This window comes from Ascoidea rubescens (assembly GCF_001661345.1).
Source record: "Ascoidea rubescens DSM 1968 unplaced genomic scaffold ASCRUscaffold_1, whole genome shotgun sequence".
Lineage (NCBI taxonomy): Eukaryota > Fungi > Ascomycota > Saccharomycetes > Ascoideales > Ascoideaceae > Ascoidea > Ascoidea rubescens.
Window position 1 is genome coordinate 3,223,347 of NW_017962913.1, and position 16,249 is coordinate 3,239,595.

Consider the following 16,249-nt stretch of genomic DNA (forward strand, 5'->3'; position numbering starts at 1 on the left):
TCAGGTTCTTTAGTTTCAACTACTGGTTCAACTTCCTTAGTTTCGACTGGCTCTGGTTCTTTAGTTTCGACAACTGGTTCAGGTTCTTTAGTTTCGACAACTGGTTCAGGTTCTTTGGTTTCGACTGGCTCTGGTTCTTTAGTTTCAACAGCTGGCTCAGGTACCGGAGTTTTGGTGATTGACTCACTTTGTATCCATTTTGTCAAACTTAGTGGAATGGTCAATGATGTTCCTGCTGTTAGGTCGCTGTTTGAACTAATGTTTTTTGATAAATCAATTTTCCTGCTTTTATCTGAGCTTTTTTTTGTAGATTTGAAATATATAAAATCATTTTCATCATCGTTTTTATCTGTCCAATCTGCAGACTCAACATAACTATTCACTGTCTCTTTTTCTTTTGTCAATTTATCCAATTGTTCTTCAGGGTTCCACTGATCGTTTAAATTGTTTTCAAAATTGTATTTTAAAAATTGCTTGAAACTTTCGTTTCTTTTAAATTTTCCTAATTTTTCTTTACTATCTTCCTCCTCTGTGACAACATTAAACTCATCGTCCTCTTTTTCAGTTTTCTTTTTACTTGCACTAGAATTATTATTATCATTTTCTAATTTTTTATTTTCTTCAAGTAAAATCATATTTTCACTACTCTCAAATCCAAAATCTTCTGAATGGCCAGGAAAAACATCATAATTTAATTCAACAGATTTGTCCTTTTCAGCATCTTGAACATTAGATTTTTCAATGAGAACTTCAACTGAGTGTTTAATTAAATTCTCAAGTTGCTGATTAGGGTCCCAATCGTCTTGCTCGGAATTTTCAAAATTGTATTTTGATAAACTATTTAAAACATTTTGAGGAGATTTTTGATTAATAGAATCATCTTTCAGCAGGATCTCCTTTTTTTGAACTTGATTTTCCGTTTCAAGAGTATCAACACCAAGTTTATCTAATCTTGAGCCATCAGTTTCAATGTGATTTGCTTCAATATTGAAAGATTCATTTTCATCAGTTTCTTTGCTGTTGTCCAAATCTTGATTTTCATCAATCGAAAAATCAGAATCCGTTTCTTCATTATCGCCAAAATCAGTTACTAAATTGAGAAAACTTTTGCTCAGCGTAATCAGCATTTCATCGAGAAATTCAGGAGAATTAGTCATTGTTAGTATACTGCTTTTTTCAGCTACGTCCTCACTTCTAGGAGAAGGAAGACTGGAATTGGGAACAGGCAGGTTTTCAATCTTGTTTTTAGTAGAAGTTGAACTAACGATTTTAAGAAACTTTTTGCTTTTAGCCCAAGGATGAATAGTTACATCAAACTCCAGATCAATGTTACTAATATCTTTGTTTTTAAACATTGATTCATCTTGTATTGGAATGTCTGCACTTGAAGAGATAACTGCATTTGCATCTACATCTGCATCTGCATCTGAATCTGAATTTGAATCTGAATCTGAATCTGAATTGTTTGATGAAGAAGAAAAATCATGAAATACACGCGATGGTTTTGGTAAATTCTTTTGCAATTCCCAAGGAAAAATCCTGGGCAATTCACCATCTTTTTTCCTAGTTTCACCAATTTTTCCTTTAGTATCCTCTTTGTCTAACTCATTTGTTTCTTCAGTCGCAACATCAACAGTGCTAGTATTTACTTTATTTTCTTCGTTTTTGGAAGTTGAAACAAGATTTTTATCTAAATTTGACTCAGAAATATCATCTGGGCTGCTTTTGGAGGACTCTGTTGAAATAGATCTATTTTTTTCTTCTTGATCTGATGACTCACTTTTCGGGGAAACTGTATGCTTGTTCTTTACTATATCATCTCTGTCTTCTATAACATCTTTTTCAGCCAAAACATCCTTGTCATCTGCAAAATCATTATCATCCACAAAATCTTTGATTTCTATGTTAAAAGTTTTAAAATTTTTCTCTTTTGTGGGAAAATCTTTATCGGTTTTAATTTCTGTGTCTTTCTTTGTTGTTTTAGAAAAAGCATCGGTTTCTTCAATTACTTCTTCAGTGGAAATAGAACTTAACTGTTTCTCAGGAATAGCTTTCTCTGTCCCTGTTTTATTAAAATCTTCTTCGGCAGTAGTCTTTTTGATATTGCGATCATTTGTTTTCAAATCGGCTGAAATTTCTGAAATTTTGCTCTTAATTGATTTTTTTTCGAGTAAAATCCTTTGTTTTGCTAATAAACGTTGAACCCCAGCAAACCTTCTTTCACCTTTTAGCCATTCTTCCTTTGCTTTTCTTTCATTTTCTAACCACTCAGCTAATTCTCTATCTTTCCTTTCTTGTTCTTTTCTTTGTGTTTCTTCTCTCAAATATCTTTCTTTTTCCAATTGTTTCTGTATTTCGCGTTGTTTTCTTTCCCTTTCTAACCATTCTTCTTTGGCTTTTTTTTCATTTTTCAACCATTGTTCTTCTTCTCTAGCAGTTCTTATTAACCATTCTTCTCTTGTTTTACGTTCATTTTCAAGCCAATCCCTTTCATCTTTTTCCTTTTGTGCAAGCCATATTTCTCTGGATTTTCTTTCGGCATCTAGCCATTTTTTTCTTTCATTTTCCTCTCTTTCTGCTTGAAGCCAAGCTTCTCTTGCAAGTTTTTCTTTACTCAACCACTCTTCCTTTGCTTTTCTTTCATTTTCTAACCATTCGGCTTCTTCCTTTTCCTTTAAAAGTTGATGAGCCCTTTCTCTTTGTTTTATAGTCTGTTTTTGTAATTCCAAATTATTTTTTTCAATCTGTATTTGTTTTTCTTCTTCTTCTTTTAGAGCGTCAGCTTTTTTTTTATTTCCTAACCATTCTTCTTCTTCTTTCCTTCTTCTTTCAGTTTGAATAGCTTCTTGTTTAATTCTCAACGCTCTTTGTTTGGAAAAACATTGTTGTTTTTCTTTATATTCATTTTCTTTTCGAATCCACTCTTCGCGAGCTAATCTTTCATTTTCAAGCCACTGTTCCTTGGCTTCTTTTTCTTTTCTCAACCATTCTTCTTTTGCTATAGACTCTTTTAATATATTCATGGATAGAAAATCTGGAATTTTTGAATCAAATTTCTGAGTTTGAAAACAACCTGGTTTTTTATCTTCAAATTTTTCTATAAATGGCTTGTTTTCAATTTGGTAATTTATAGTTTTTGTGTCCTCGTTGGTGTCAATTTTATTAGGGTCTAGAAAATTATATTTGGCTAATTCTTCATTTCTTAGCCATTCATCTTTAGCTAACTTTTCATTTCTCAACCATTCTTCTTTGGCAATTCTGTCATTTTCTTTTTGTTTAGCTAGTTTTTCATTTTTCAACCATTCATCTTTAGCCCGTTGCTCATCTCTTAGCCATTTTTCTCTAGCGATTCTTTCATTTTCTCTGTCTTTAGCTTGTTGCTCGTTTCTTAGCCAGTTTTCTTCGGCAATTCTTCGATTTTCTCGGTCTTGAGCTAGTTTTTCGTTTCGTAACCACTCATCTCTGGAAATTCTTTGATTTTCTTTATCCTTTGCTATTTTTTCATTTTTCAACCATTCTTCTTTAGCAATTCTTTCATTTTCATTTTCATTTTTAATTTGAATTTTTTTTGCTAATTTTTCATTTCTTAACCATTCATCTTTTGCTAGTTGTTCGTTTTTCAACAATTGTTGTTTGGTAATTGTAGCGTTTTCTTTTTGTTTAGCTAGTTGTTCATTTCTGAGCCATTCATCTTTGGCTATTTGCTCGTTTTTTAGCCAGTTTTCTTTTGCAATTCTTTCATTTTCCAACCATTTTTTTCTTTCATTTTCCTCTCTTATTTGTCTATCGCGTATTTCCTGTTGTTGTTGTTTTTTAAGCTGGAGATAGTAGTTTTTAATGATACCAATATTATGAGAGGAGTTATCTCGAGAAGGAATAAAAGCGGGTTTTCCGTAATTGGGATCTTTGATTGTTGATTCATCCCATTCGTTAACTTGATATTTTTGAAAGGATTTTTTGAGATCTTTTATCGGTGTTGGTTTTTGAACAGGATCAACGGTTTTGAAAGATTTGTAGGTATCAGGGTTTAGTAATAATTGGATGATTACCTGATCATTTTTGTAGTTTCTCTTTGGAGGAGATGGAGGAGATGGAGGAGCGGTGATATTGGGCTCTATAAATGGTTTAGAAAATAAGGATGGATTATCGTTTGAATCATCATTTGAGTTGTCAGTTAGATCATCTTTTAGATGATCTTTTGAAACATCAAATGATGGTTGAGATGGGGAATCTTTGTGGATAAAAGTAGAAACATTTTGTAACAATTCGCTTGTAGTTAAGAGTTGAGTGTCTATTTGAGGAGTGTATTGTTGATTTCCATTATCGACATTAGTAATGATAGCAGTATTTGCATTGATAGCAATATCAATGGTGTTGTTGACATTTTTGTTGATAATGGAGTTGCTGATGTAGGGATTGAAACAATTTTGGTTAATTAGGTTATTTGCAGAAGAATTGTTGGGATAGACTTGGAACCAAAGATCCCACCATTTGTTGATTAATTTTTGGTTTAGATTTTCATTATCGGAATTGGGTTGGTCGTTGATAGTGGATGGAGGAGTATTCCATGGTTTATTGTTGCCGATGAAATGGATTGAATTGATTTGATTAAAAAATCTTACAAAGGCCGGATTGTATTCGTAGTTTGCGTTGGGAGTTACGTTGTAGAGAAAAGATAATTTGAACCAGTCTCTTTCCAAGGCAGTGTTGAAGTTACCGATGGGGTTGAAGAATTCGTTCAATAGGCCTTGGTCAGCACCATCGAAGGATAATTTTGAGTTTTCTTTGATTGAGTTGTAGTAGATATTTATCAATTGGTTGAAGATGGTTGGAGAAGGTTTCAAAACCAAAAAGCCAGAGTTGAAGATATCAGGCCAACCAGAATCAGGGGAGGCAATAATTTGGTTGTGGGATTGGTTTAGATTGGCTGAGTATTGAAATAGGTGATCTAAATTGTTTAGGACCAAGACATCTGAATCGAGATAGATTATAGTGTTGAATCGATCAAATAGGTTGAAAACATGGATTTTAGAAAGAGTGTAAACTAGATCGAATCTCTTTAGCGAGTGGATTAATTCATTCAAGTTGGAATTAGGAGTTGAGAGTATGTCAATTGGAATCAAGTAATCAAAGTTCTTCTTCAATAGATTAAATTGAAAAGGGTTAAAGTAATTGAAATGGTCATGAGGAACCAAGCAAACATATTTCCCAAGAATAGAGTTAGTTTTTCTGAGAGAGTTGACTAAATTCAATGCCCCAGATAGATAGTCTGATGAATATAGGAGAGTAACATAGGCATTAGGCAATTGTGTTTGGGAGGCCATTGTTGGAGAACAGACAAGCAGATATAATAGAAGCAGCAATAGCTAGCAGTATCCAGGCAAACTGGCAGATAGAGAAGCAGGATTTAGGTGTGGAAAGCTGGAGCAGGAACCAGAGCTGAGAGGTGCAACTGGCAAAGAATAAAGCAGTCTCAGAGCGTGAAGCAGAAACTGGCCAATTGGTGGGAGAGCAGAAAGGAGAATATATGTTTCTTTTTCTGGTGGGTCTCTATCTATGCCTATTTCTTTTATATTCCAGCCCTAGCGCGAACAGGCCCTGGCGGCGCTGGCCCCCGAGGGGGTCTGTTCGTGGCCGGCTGTTTGAGCTGTCCTCCGCGCGCCACCTCCCCCCTTTGTGCGCCCTGTCTGCTGCCCAAAGCGTGCCGTTGTGCGCTCGTTTCGAGATGCCTTAGGAACGCAGACAAAGAAACAAAACAACTTGGAAAAAGAAACAAAGCGTCGCACGGCCAAACCGCTGACACCGGGCCTGTTCGCCTGCGCGCGTTCTCAGGACCGCACGCCTCTGTGCATCACCGCGTTTTCCTGCATCCAGCGGCGGCATCCTTATCGGGCTTATCTCTGGTGCCCCGACTGGGTGTAAGATGTTGGTGTTGGGTGTTGGAATGGTGCCAGGGATGATTGGTGGATAATCGGCGTATATGTGTATGTGTGTATGTATATAGATGAATATGTAAATAGGCAAGTGTTTAAATAAGCAGATATGTAAATAGGAAATCAAGCATACGTGTGTCTAGTCCTGTTTATAGTGTGCTGACCTTTGACAAGATGGAAAGCAACTCATTCACACCTTCGACGCTGGCAATGGCACTGGTCCCGCTGCTCTGCCCAATGGAAACCGTGAAAACGTCGTTGATCTTCTTTTCCTTGTAGAGTTCGTTGCCATACTCGAAGATGGGTTCTATTAACGAGTTGGACCCTGCGGCTAGCATCAATAATTCAATTTTCCCTGAGTTCAACTTTTTGGTCAAGTAGTTCAAGTTCAAGAGATTCTGTTCCAAGGTGTTGTTCCCGTTGTTTGGATATATTTCCACGTCTGGCTGCGCAATTGGCGAAGATCTCACTGATGGGGAATTCGATGCTGGCATCAATCTGTACTTGTTTCCCAACTCCAATTCTCCCTTTTGTAGCGAGTCCATGATAAATGATATTGCCTTTAGAGCCAAGTCGCCCTGTTGGATCACAACAATGTACTTCACCAGAGTTGCGTGAACACCATCTTTGCTGAATAAGTCGTTGACGTGTGTTATACAGTCACTGATGGTCGACATCGCTCTCTCAGTATCCTCCACTTTTTCTGTGTGGAACCTTAATGTGCACTCTTCCAACTCAAGATACGACCCTGGTAGTCTTTCAATCATCGACCTAATAACTTCAGTCACCGAGTCCATCCAATTCAATTCTTTCTCGTCTACAATTGACACCCAGCTTGTTGAATTTGGCAACTTCACATATGCTCCATTTTCTGCAATCAACCCCAAGTTTGAAACTCTACGGTACATCAAGTCTAAATCAGATCTCATGTTATAACTCATCACAAATACAACATTTCTAGCATCAGATGTCAAATCGGATAGCACCTTTAACGTTCTTTGAGTCTCAACTGGAAGTGTGTTCCTTAAGGTTTTGTTGACAATGCTGGATGTGTTTGACGATGTCTCGAGATTTAGTATAATTACTCTTTTGTCGCCAAAATTGTTGTCCTTATTGTTCTCAATTTCTAGATACTTGTTGAAAAAACTTGTAGAGTTCAATGACATCATATTGGTGACTCTTCTTTCTTCTTGTTTTTCCCATGACAATTCAATCGACTCAATACATTCTTGAACCCAGGTATTGCAGTCTTGTTTTTCTAAAATATCGTCCAATATTTCCCAGCTTTTGACTTTTTCTTCTTCTTCAAGGTGCAACGCCTTATAGAAACTGTTTGATAGATTTTCAATGTCCCATGGGTTAATCAAGATTGCTCCCTTTTTAAATATTTCAGCCGATCCAGTGAATTCAGACAATATTAAAGGTGATTTTTTTTCCTTGCTTGCAACAATGAATTCATGGCATGTTAAATTCATTCCTTCTCTCATTGTTGATACAATAAATGTATCTGCTTCAGAGATCAATGCTAAATACTGTTGAAAGTCAATATCTTGATGTAGGAAAACCACTGGCTGAGAGATTGATATATTTGTGGTTAAAGAATTAATTCTATCAACGATTTGCATCACTTCAATCTCTAGATCTTTGTCATAAGCCGATGATTTTAGACAGATTTGAATTAGAACTGCTTCGTCAATGTAGTTGGGATTTTCTTTCAAGAATTTTTCATAAGCTAATAATTTTTGTTTAACACCCCTGATTCGGTCAAATTTGTCTCTACCGACAATTAATTTTTTATTTAACCATTTTTCTTTAATTAGTTTCCTCCATTGTATGACATTTTCGTCTTTTAGTTGTATTTTTAATTTGTTGATATCAATTCCAACGGAAGAGTAGTTGACTTCGATGATTTTGCCGTCATATCTTAAAAATCCGTCATTTGAAAAGTCAGCCAATAGAATTCTGTTGCAAGTTTGCAAGAAATGTAGGGCATATTCGCTTGTTTGGAAAGTTATGCAATTTGCTCCTAGTATACCCAATAGCAAGTTTTTTCTTTGGCCTAAACATCTGAATACTTCGGAAGAAGGAAAAGAAGCATGGAGGAAAAAGCCGATTTTGGCATAGGGCAATTTTTCTCTAATCATTTGGGGCAATAATAAGAGATGGTAGTCATGAACCCAGATGATGTCACCATGACCGTAGTTATCGATGATTTGGTCAGCGAATAATTGATTTAGAGATTTATAGTATTCCCACGAGTGATCTTCAAAGGCTTTTGATCTTGGATTATCAGGGACTTGGTAGTGAAAAGTTGGCCACAAGATTTGTTTACAAAAGTTTTTGTAGTGACCTTGGAAGGTGTAGTCATCAGGGAAAACAGGGATTGAGTTGAAGTTTTGAATAAGGGATTTTTGGATTTTGGATTTAGTTTTGTCTAGCAATTCATCAGTTGGCATGCCAACTGTTCCGACCCATTTAAATGAGGAATTGGGGTTTTGATCCAAGAAATAAGAATTGACAGCGTTTCTCAAACCACCATTGCCCTTTTTGTAGTCAATGATTGACCAGGGAGCATTTTCAAAGATATTTTGAGATTGAGCTTGCAATTGAGATTGTGATTGGTTTAGTAGGAGGTTTTGAACTTGGGGATGAGATAGACCACCGAAGGGAGCGAAATTTAGAGCGTTGTTTTTATTTTCAATGTTGATCAAGTTGTTGTCGAAATTTTTTTGAATTTTCAATTGTGTTTTCTCCAATTCTTTTAAAGAGTCAGTTGAGAGGGAGGTAATGCTGGAGTATGAGTCTACTTTAACCAAGTTTTGGTGGGCGTTTGGGTTTTCATTGGAGGTAAAAGCCTTTTTCAATAAGGGTTTTCTGTTTAGTTTGACTAGATCATTTGTAGAATTGATTGCCTTTTGAAGATAGGATAAATCGACAATGTTTGAAGAGGAATTCTTTAGGGAGTTGTATCTTGATTTTGGTTGAATGTATAGGTTTAGATTTGAGGAGGAACGATTCAAGTTGTAAGGAATTTGATCTGAAGTTTGAATGATTGAGGATTCTGATTCGGCCAAGATTAAATCCGACAAGGTGGTTGAGGAAGAGGATTGTTTTAGCAAGTTTTCAGGGTTTTCAATGATGGTGTTTTTGATGTTGTTGATGAAGAAATTTTCCGCAGAGTTCAAAGTTGGGTTAATTGGAGCAGTTTGAGATCTCTTTAGAGGAATTCTTTGGAATTCTAAGGTTGTTTTCTCTAAGCTATTGTCGGGAGCATTTTTTTTAGTGAATTTGTTGAATTGATTTGATTTGATGTTGACATTGTTAATTGGAGCAGAAGCGAGCAAAGAGGAATTCAACTGGGCGGAGTTTGGATTGCGGATCTTGGAAACATCGGCAATGGTGTTTTTGTTTCTTTTGTCAGTTATGGTATCTATGTTTTCGTTATTAACCAATTTTAAGTTTTGTAGATTGCGATTAATAGTGGCATCGGAAGCTTTCGAATTGGAGGATGATGAGGACTGAGAGGAAGGTAGGGGAGAGGCCAAATTGACATTGAACAGCTTTGGAGATTCAATTTGGAACTCGACAGTGTATGGAAGAAAACTGTAAAACGAGACAAAATATGATAAGAGGTGGTGGTTAGTCTTGCGTACTGATTGAAGAGGAGGATTTGGCTGGCGTTGCTATAGAAAGAAATACATACAGAGTAGCGACAAAGACAGTCATTGGAGAGGAATTGGACAGTTAAGGAACGATTCTGGGGGGGAGGGGACAGCCGGAAAGTGCAGCTGATTGTGGTGCGTGGTGCTGGGGACAATTGAGAGGATGTTGGGACAAGAGATGTGGTAAGAAATGAAGAAGAACAGAAGAGAAAAGCAATGGTTTATATAGAGCAGAGCGATGACAAAGGATGAGAAAAGCAAAAGCAAAGCAAAGCTGGACCGCAAACACAGCAGAGTAGGATTAGATCAACGAGATTGGATCAGGAAATGTGGACGACAATTGGACTGGAGCCTGAACCAGATCAATTCGATTGGAGCCCAGCGACAAATGGCAGCAAAGAACCCTCTCTCTGCTGACGCTTTCCCAGCTGCTGGAGCTGCTCTGCCGTCAAATCAGCTGCAGCCCTTCGCTCGCCGGGAGGCTCTGCAACGCGCCGCTCTGCCGTGAAGATTTCGCACGCGCCCTGCATCCGTCCGTGGGCCCACGTGGGCGCTCTTCGCGGAGACGTCTCAGCTCGGTTACATCCAGATCTCCGCGATCAAAGCCGAGAGCACGTGTGCGAGATCCGTCCCGGTGGCAGCTCTTGCCTCAGTACCCATATATTCGTTCGTAAGAAGCTCTGGAGGCAACTCGTTTTTGGTTCTCTCTTTCACCAGACTTTTCTGTTCCACACAATGCAGATATTCAATGGCGACTACAGGAAAACGAGAGTCATCAATCTTGGGGGCTCCAGGAGCTCCAACTCTGCATCCACCATTTTGCAGAAGAACAACTTGCTCCGAAAACAGAGGACTCTCCAAAAGAAGAAATCAAACTCTCTTTATCGCTTGAACATTTACATAGGCTCTTACATTTTCATCAAAAACATCAGAAGAAAGCTATTTAACCAATTCATTGCTAGCAGCCGTGACACGTCCTGCTCCGACATCAAACAATTGATCACCTATTTCAACTGTTTTAATAACCAGATCTTGGTTTCAAACATTGTCACTGGCTCTTTAAACGATACTTCAAATGCAATTCATATCCTAAGGAATCACATTCAATCGAACCTCAATTCTCTCAATTTCGATTCTCCCACCCAGAAAGACAAAACTTTCAGCTCCCTAGCCCTCACAATATCCAAGGCACTTGCCACTCTAAAATCCTATCACAACTATTTCTCTGAATCTAATAACACCAATCTCCATTTTCAGCGGGTTTTATTTGATTACATATACTTGGCCCTGTTTCTACTTTTCCATAATCTCGTCCCAACAGAAGATAGCTCCATTATAAACGCTCTATCCAATTCAGCCAAATCTCTATTTCAATACTTGCTACACATCAACATCAACCCCCAAACAATACATCGAGATAAATACAATGTATCTACCCTATTCAATCTTTTTCTCCACCTATCCTTTTACGATTCATCCCATTTAATAAACCTCTTATCAACCTTCAATTTCAAATCCATTTTTTCTGCTCTAAAATCAAATTATGAATCAAATCTTTTACATCACGTCTCATCCAACAACACCTCTTTTCAAAATTCTATTCAAACTATCCCAAATTTCATCCAAAGCAACTATTCCTCCTCCTTTGATCAAATAAATCCCCTAATTTTAAAATCTTCCGGCTTATTATCCAATTCAAACTCAAATTACAACAAACTACTATTTCTATCTAATTTTCTATTCATAAAATCACTAGATTCAACATTTCCTATTGATCTTTTATTCAATATTTCCTCTTCCATCATCCAATCTTTAAATTGCCAATTGTCCTTTAAAAATTCCCCAGCACCTCCAAATGCCGAAAACAACAACTTTATCTTTCAAAAATTACATTTAAACACCTCTTTGAAAAATTTGAAATTTTTTTACTCCAAAAAATTCTGCTCCCTCTTACTCAATTCATCTTTACCAGTTGACCGAATTTCTCATTTTTATTCAAATCTCTTTAGAATCTTTCCCTCTCATAAAAACGAAATCCTAATTCACCTAAACATTTCCAATTTTTTCAACAACTATCTCACATATTTCAATAAAAATGGCATATCCCATCACATCATCAACGAAATTCTATCTCTTTCCGAAGAAGACGTAAACTCTTCCGACAATTTTGATTTTTTATCTATTTTCTTACCAAATATAGACAATAAAAAAGAAAAATTTTATAAATTTTTCTTCAGTGACTTACTATTTTTCTTAGAGATTTTATCCTTTTCTCTAAATGTTTCAACTGATGTTGATATTCTAAATCAAAACTACTCAAACAACACAACCTCAAATTATAAATTCTTTCTACCCTTACAGCAATTCAAATCTTTTTCGAAGTTTTTAAGGAGATTCTGTCTACTATTAGCATGGAACGAATCATTAATTATTCAATTTTTCTTAAAAATTATCCAATCAAAAGATGAAACCCCTTTTCATAATCTACCCTTTTCCATATATAGGAAATCTTCTTTACTGACTAAAAGTGAATTTTCAAATGAATTTATCATGTATAACATGTATCAGCCTAAAATAGGTACTTTTAATATATCAGAATACATACACTATGATACCGATTCTCATATTTTTCTTTCAAATTTTATCATTCTAAAACACGCTTCAAGAAAAGTCCTAAATCAAATTTATCTTTTAGATTCAAGACTATTCTTTCTTGAACAGGGGTTTTGGACAATTAAGCCAGATGACGAACACTCCGTAGATAAATTGTCTCATCTTTCTTGTTTTATTGCTCAAATAGAAGAGTTATACTATGAAAATGACTTAAAATCAATGGAAAATGAAGAAGAAGAAGAAGAAGAAGAAGAAGATGATGATGATAATGAAGACGAAGATGAAGACGAAGAAAAACATGACTATAATAATGTTTTGAATAAGACTAATAAAATGGATACTGTTGATCAAAAAAAAAAGGAGGAAAATAATTTTGCAAAAGATAGTTTGAAGACTATTTTTGATAATGATATTGTTATAACTGAGAATCCCAATAGAAAAATTCCCTTGATTTTGATCGATAATGCTATTGACGAATCTATTAAGAATGAAGATGAAAACATAGATACAGATGGCGATAACATTTTAAATGAGTTTAATCATATTTTAAAGTTTATTATTAATGAAAAGACTCTGAAGAAAAATAAAGAAAAAGATAATAATAATAATAATAATAATGGTAATAATACTAAAATTGATTTTTCAAATCTTGCCAATTTTCATTATAACTACAATTTTGAATTTGAATTTAATTCTAAATTACATTCAAAACTAAAAACTTCATCAGCTCAAGGCACTATGACAGTTTTCAAGTATTTCCCGTATTTTATACCATTTGCAGATAGAGCGCGTATTTTACAGATGCTTATAAGTTTAGATCAAGAGCGAAACAATTATGATCGGGTCAATACACAGTTTAATCCAATTACTGGCGAGTTTGTTCGAGTTAATATTGTCGAGGCAACACTTCGTCGGGACCATTTATTGAAGGATGCGTTTGAACAATTCTATGGGATTAGTAATTTCAAAGCGCCATTATCAATTAAATTTTTGGATGAATTTGGACAAGAAGAAGTTGGAGTCGATGGAGGAGGTTTGACAAAAGAGTTTTTAATCAGTGTCATTAAAGAAGGATTTAAGAAGGAAAACAAATTGTTTTTGGACAGCAAATATCATCAGCTATATCCCAATCCCAATATTTACTTGAAATTAAAGTACAAGGGCGGTAATAAAAATGATAAGAATAACAATAAAATTGTGAGAAATGCAGCTAAAAATCTCCAAGAAATTGAATTTTTAGGTAAACTTGTTGGAAAATGTTTATATCAAAATATATTAGTTGATTTAAATTTTGCACCGTTTTTTCTAAATAAAATGAATTCCAACAACAAATTGTTGAAACCGTCTTTTAATGATTTGAAAACATTGGATTTTGATTTATATAATGGGTTGAACAATTTATTGAGAATGACGGACAAGCAGATTGAGGAAATGGGATTTACATTCAGTATCAATGAAAAAATTTTCTATGATGAAGATGAACAAAAGGAAGGAAAAGAAAAAGAAGAGTTGATAAATGTTGAATTGATAAACAATGGATCAGAAGTTGCACTAAATGGAATGAACAAAATTCAATATATTGCACAGTTGTCTAATTTTAAATTGAATGTTTGCATTGGACCACAATTGCACTATTTTTTAAAGGGATTGTATTCGATGATCCCACAAAGATGGTTGAATATATTTAACGCATACGAGTTGCAAATGTTGATATCGGGAGGTGGGACCAGAATTGACTTGGAAGATTTGAAAAAGAACATCAAGTTGAGCTGGTACCATGACAGCGATCCGACGATTTTGGCGTTATGGGAAGTGTTGGAAGAGTTCTCAGAGGAGGAGCGATCGAGATTCATCAAGTTTGTGACGAGTGTTCCACGAGCCCCATTGTTGGGATTTCAAGAGTTGAACCCGAAGTTTGGAATAGGATTTGGGGGAAGTGATGTAAGCAGATTGCCCACAGCTTCGACGTGTGTGAATTTGTTGAAGTTGCCCAACTACAGAAACAAAAGAGTGTTGAGGGAAAAGTTGTTGTTTGCAATCAATTCCAATTCGGGCTTCAACTTGTCGTAGAACAGCGTAGGCGAGATAGAGCAATACACGATAGATCACGTCAAGAAAAGGCAGGCGAAACAGGCAGGAGAAAGACGAGCAATAACAAACAGACGTAGACGTAGCACAGAGTATTCTCTAACAGCAGCGCAACGAGGAGCTACTGGCGATGGAGTCAGCTTTGCAACAGCAGCCACTTCTCAAAGCAGAAGGAACAAGGCAGCTCCAGCACTAGAGCTTAGTTCTCCAGCTTCACCACCATGCTTGCCTCCAAACTTCGTCGCTTGTCAGCTTCGTTCAGGCGTCCTTCCCCTGCTGCTTCTACTGCTTCTCCAGCTGCTTCTGTTGCTTCTCCAGCTGCCTCCAGCGACAACAGCAATCTGACCCAGCAAGGCCCTCCCAACTTGCGACTCACCACCAAGCTCACTTGTTCCTCGCCCCCAGACGTCGTGAGCCCCTCCTCCTTCTGCTGCTCACCTCGCCAACGATCACACTCCAGGAAGCTCATACGCAGCAAATACTCCTCAGGCACTTCAGGCACCTCAGGCACCTCAGGACCCTCCAAGACTTCTTCCGAGACCTCGCTAGAGACCCTTCCAACGACTACTCCTAAAACATCAACATCTTCCAGAAACTCAAGAAACTCAAGAAACTCAAGGAAATCCAAACACTTCACCAGTTTAAAGAGCCCAAATAACTCAAATAACTCAAGCGCCAATACAAATCCTGGCCCAAAGCAAACGAAAGACTCGAACCCGAATTTTGCTAGCCGGCCAAAACAATTGGATAACAAAAGATCGTTTTCTCTACACATCCATTCAAAGTTGAATAATTGCTGTAGCTGTTGTGTTCAATCTGATCAGTTCTGCTCAGACACCAGCTCATCCTCATTAGACTGCGAATTACATAGAGGCTATAATCATACTCATACTCATACTCATAATCATAATCATAATCATAATCAAATAAATCGTCAAAACAACACTGTTATGAATAATAAAAATTATCAGTTCAAAAATAAATCGCAAGATACTTTAACTTCCGTTTTCTCTTCAAATAATTCAAACTCAATTGATACAACTGGTTCAAATGATTTCATCGATAATAATTATATAATAGATAAAGATATTGAAATACTACTAAAAGATATAAACGATTTTGATTTCAATTTCAATTTCAATACTCAAAACCAAGATCAAACGCAAACGCAAACGCAAACTCAAAACGAAAATGAACTAATCTTAAAAAGAGAAATAAACCAATTATTTGATGAAAACTCAAAAAATTTAATTATCCTAAACAACGATATCAAAGAATTGAAAAAAATATCAAACAAAATTCAAGGCAAATTTATCAAATTCAAAGAAATCGAAATCGGCAAACAAAAATTGAGAAAAAAGGATAATGACTTGAAAAATCTAAATTTGAAATTCATAAATATTATTGATTCCGCAATAATCAACTCAAATTTCAACAATAAGAATATTTCAAACAAAAACAAAAACAAAACAACTGATATTGAAAATTTAAATCTTTTGAAAAACGTCATCTTTGAATCCTTTAGCTTGATCAATTCTCCTGTAGAATTACTGAATCACCTCTCATCCCTCTCAAACGACAACAACAACAACAAACCTTACTCTTCCAATGATTCTTCAAGAAAAAAAAAACTCTACGAATATAACGAAGAGCTTACAATCAGAACTGACAAGTATCTTGAATCTTTAAATGACTTTATTGATAAATTTGTGTAGCTTGTTTTCTCTTACTCCACTTTCGGTTTTTTATTTGGTTTTCATTTCTCTTTTTTGGTTCAATTCATCTTAATTTCTTTCTCAATTACTAACGTTTTCATCTTTCACCTTCTCTATAAACTTCCCTCTTTTTTTTCCTTCAAAGCATTGTCATTTCTTATCATTATAAATCTTTTTTTCGTTCATCTTCCAACGCAATTTATAATAAACATTTATTCATCTTATATAAATAAATATC

The 16,249-nt window shown here is 35.8% G+C and overlaps 4 protein-coding genes across 4 annotated transcripts; 2 read left to right on the top strand and 2 right to left on the bottom strand.

Annotated features, from left to right (window-relative positions):
- Positions 1-109: 109 nt before the first annotated feature.
- ASCRUDRAFT_74132 (glycosyltransferase family 8 protein) lies at positions 110-5,506 on the bottom strand (the record flags this gene model as incomplete). The annotated part of the gene is made up of 1 exon (XM_020192571.1): positions 110-5,506. A coding segment is annotated over exon 1 (5,036 nt), but the record flags the coding sequence as incomplete, so codon positions are not given.
- A 364-nt stretch (positions 5,507-5,870) lies between these two features.
- On the bottom strand, positions 5,871-9,973 carry ASCRUDRAFT_74133 (glycosyltransferase family 20 protein). Its single transcript, XM_020192572.1, has 2 exons — positions 9,637-9,973; positions 5,871-9,536 (listed from the first exon to the last, which is right to left on the bottom strand). Exons 1-2 carry the CDS (start codon positions 9,657-9,659, stop codon positions 6,083-6,085), a joined length of 3,477 nt encoding a protein of 1,158 aa, XP_020050834.1. The 5' UTR covers positions 9,660-9,973; the 3' UTR covers positions 5,871-6,082.
- Positions 9,974-13,726: 3,753 nt separating this feature from the next.
- Positions 13,727-14,278, top strand: ASCRUDRAFT_26056 (HECT-type E3 ubiquitin-protein ligase; the record flags this gene model as incomplete). Its single annotated transcript, XM_020189928.2, has 1 exon — positions 13,727-14,278. A coding segment is annotated over one exon (552 nt), but the record flags the coding sequence as incomplete, so codon positions are not given.
- A 239-nt stretch (positions 14,279-14,517) lies between these two features.
- On the top strand, positions 14,518-16,011 carry ASCRUDRAFT_68497 (uncharacterized protein; the record flags this gene model as incomplete). Its single annotated transcript, XM_020191536.1, has 1 exon — positions 14,518-16,011. The coding sequence occupies one exon, from the start codon at positions 14,518-14,520 to the stop codon at positions 16,009-16,011; it is 1,494 nt and encodes a 497-aa protein (XP_020050836.1).
- Positions 16,012-16,249: the final 238 nt, after the last annotated feature.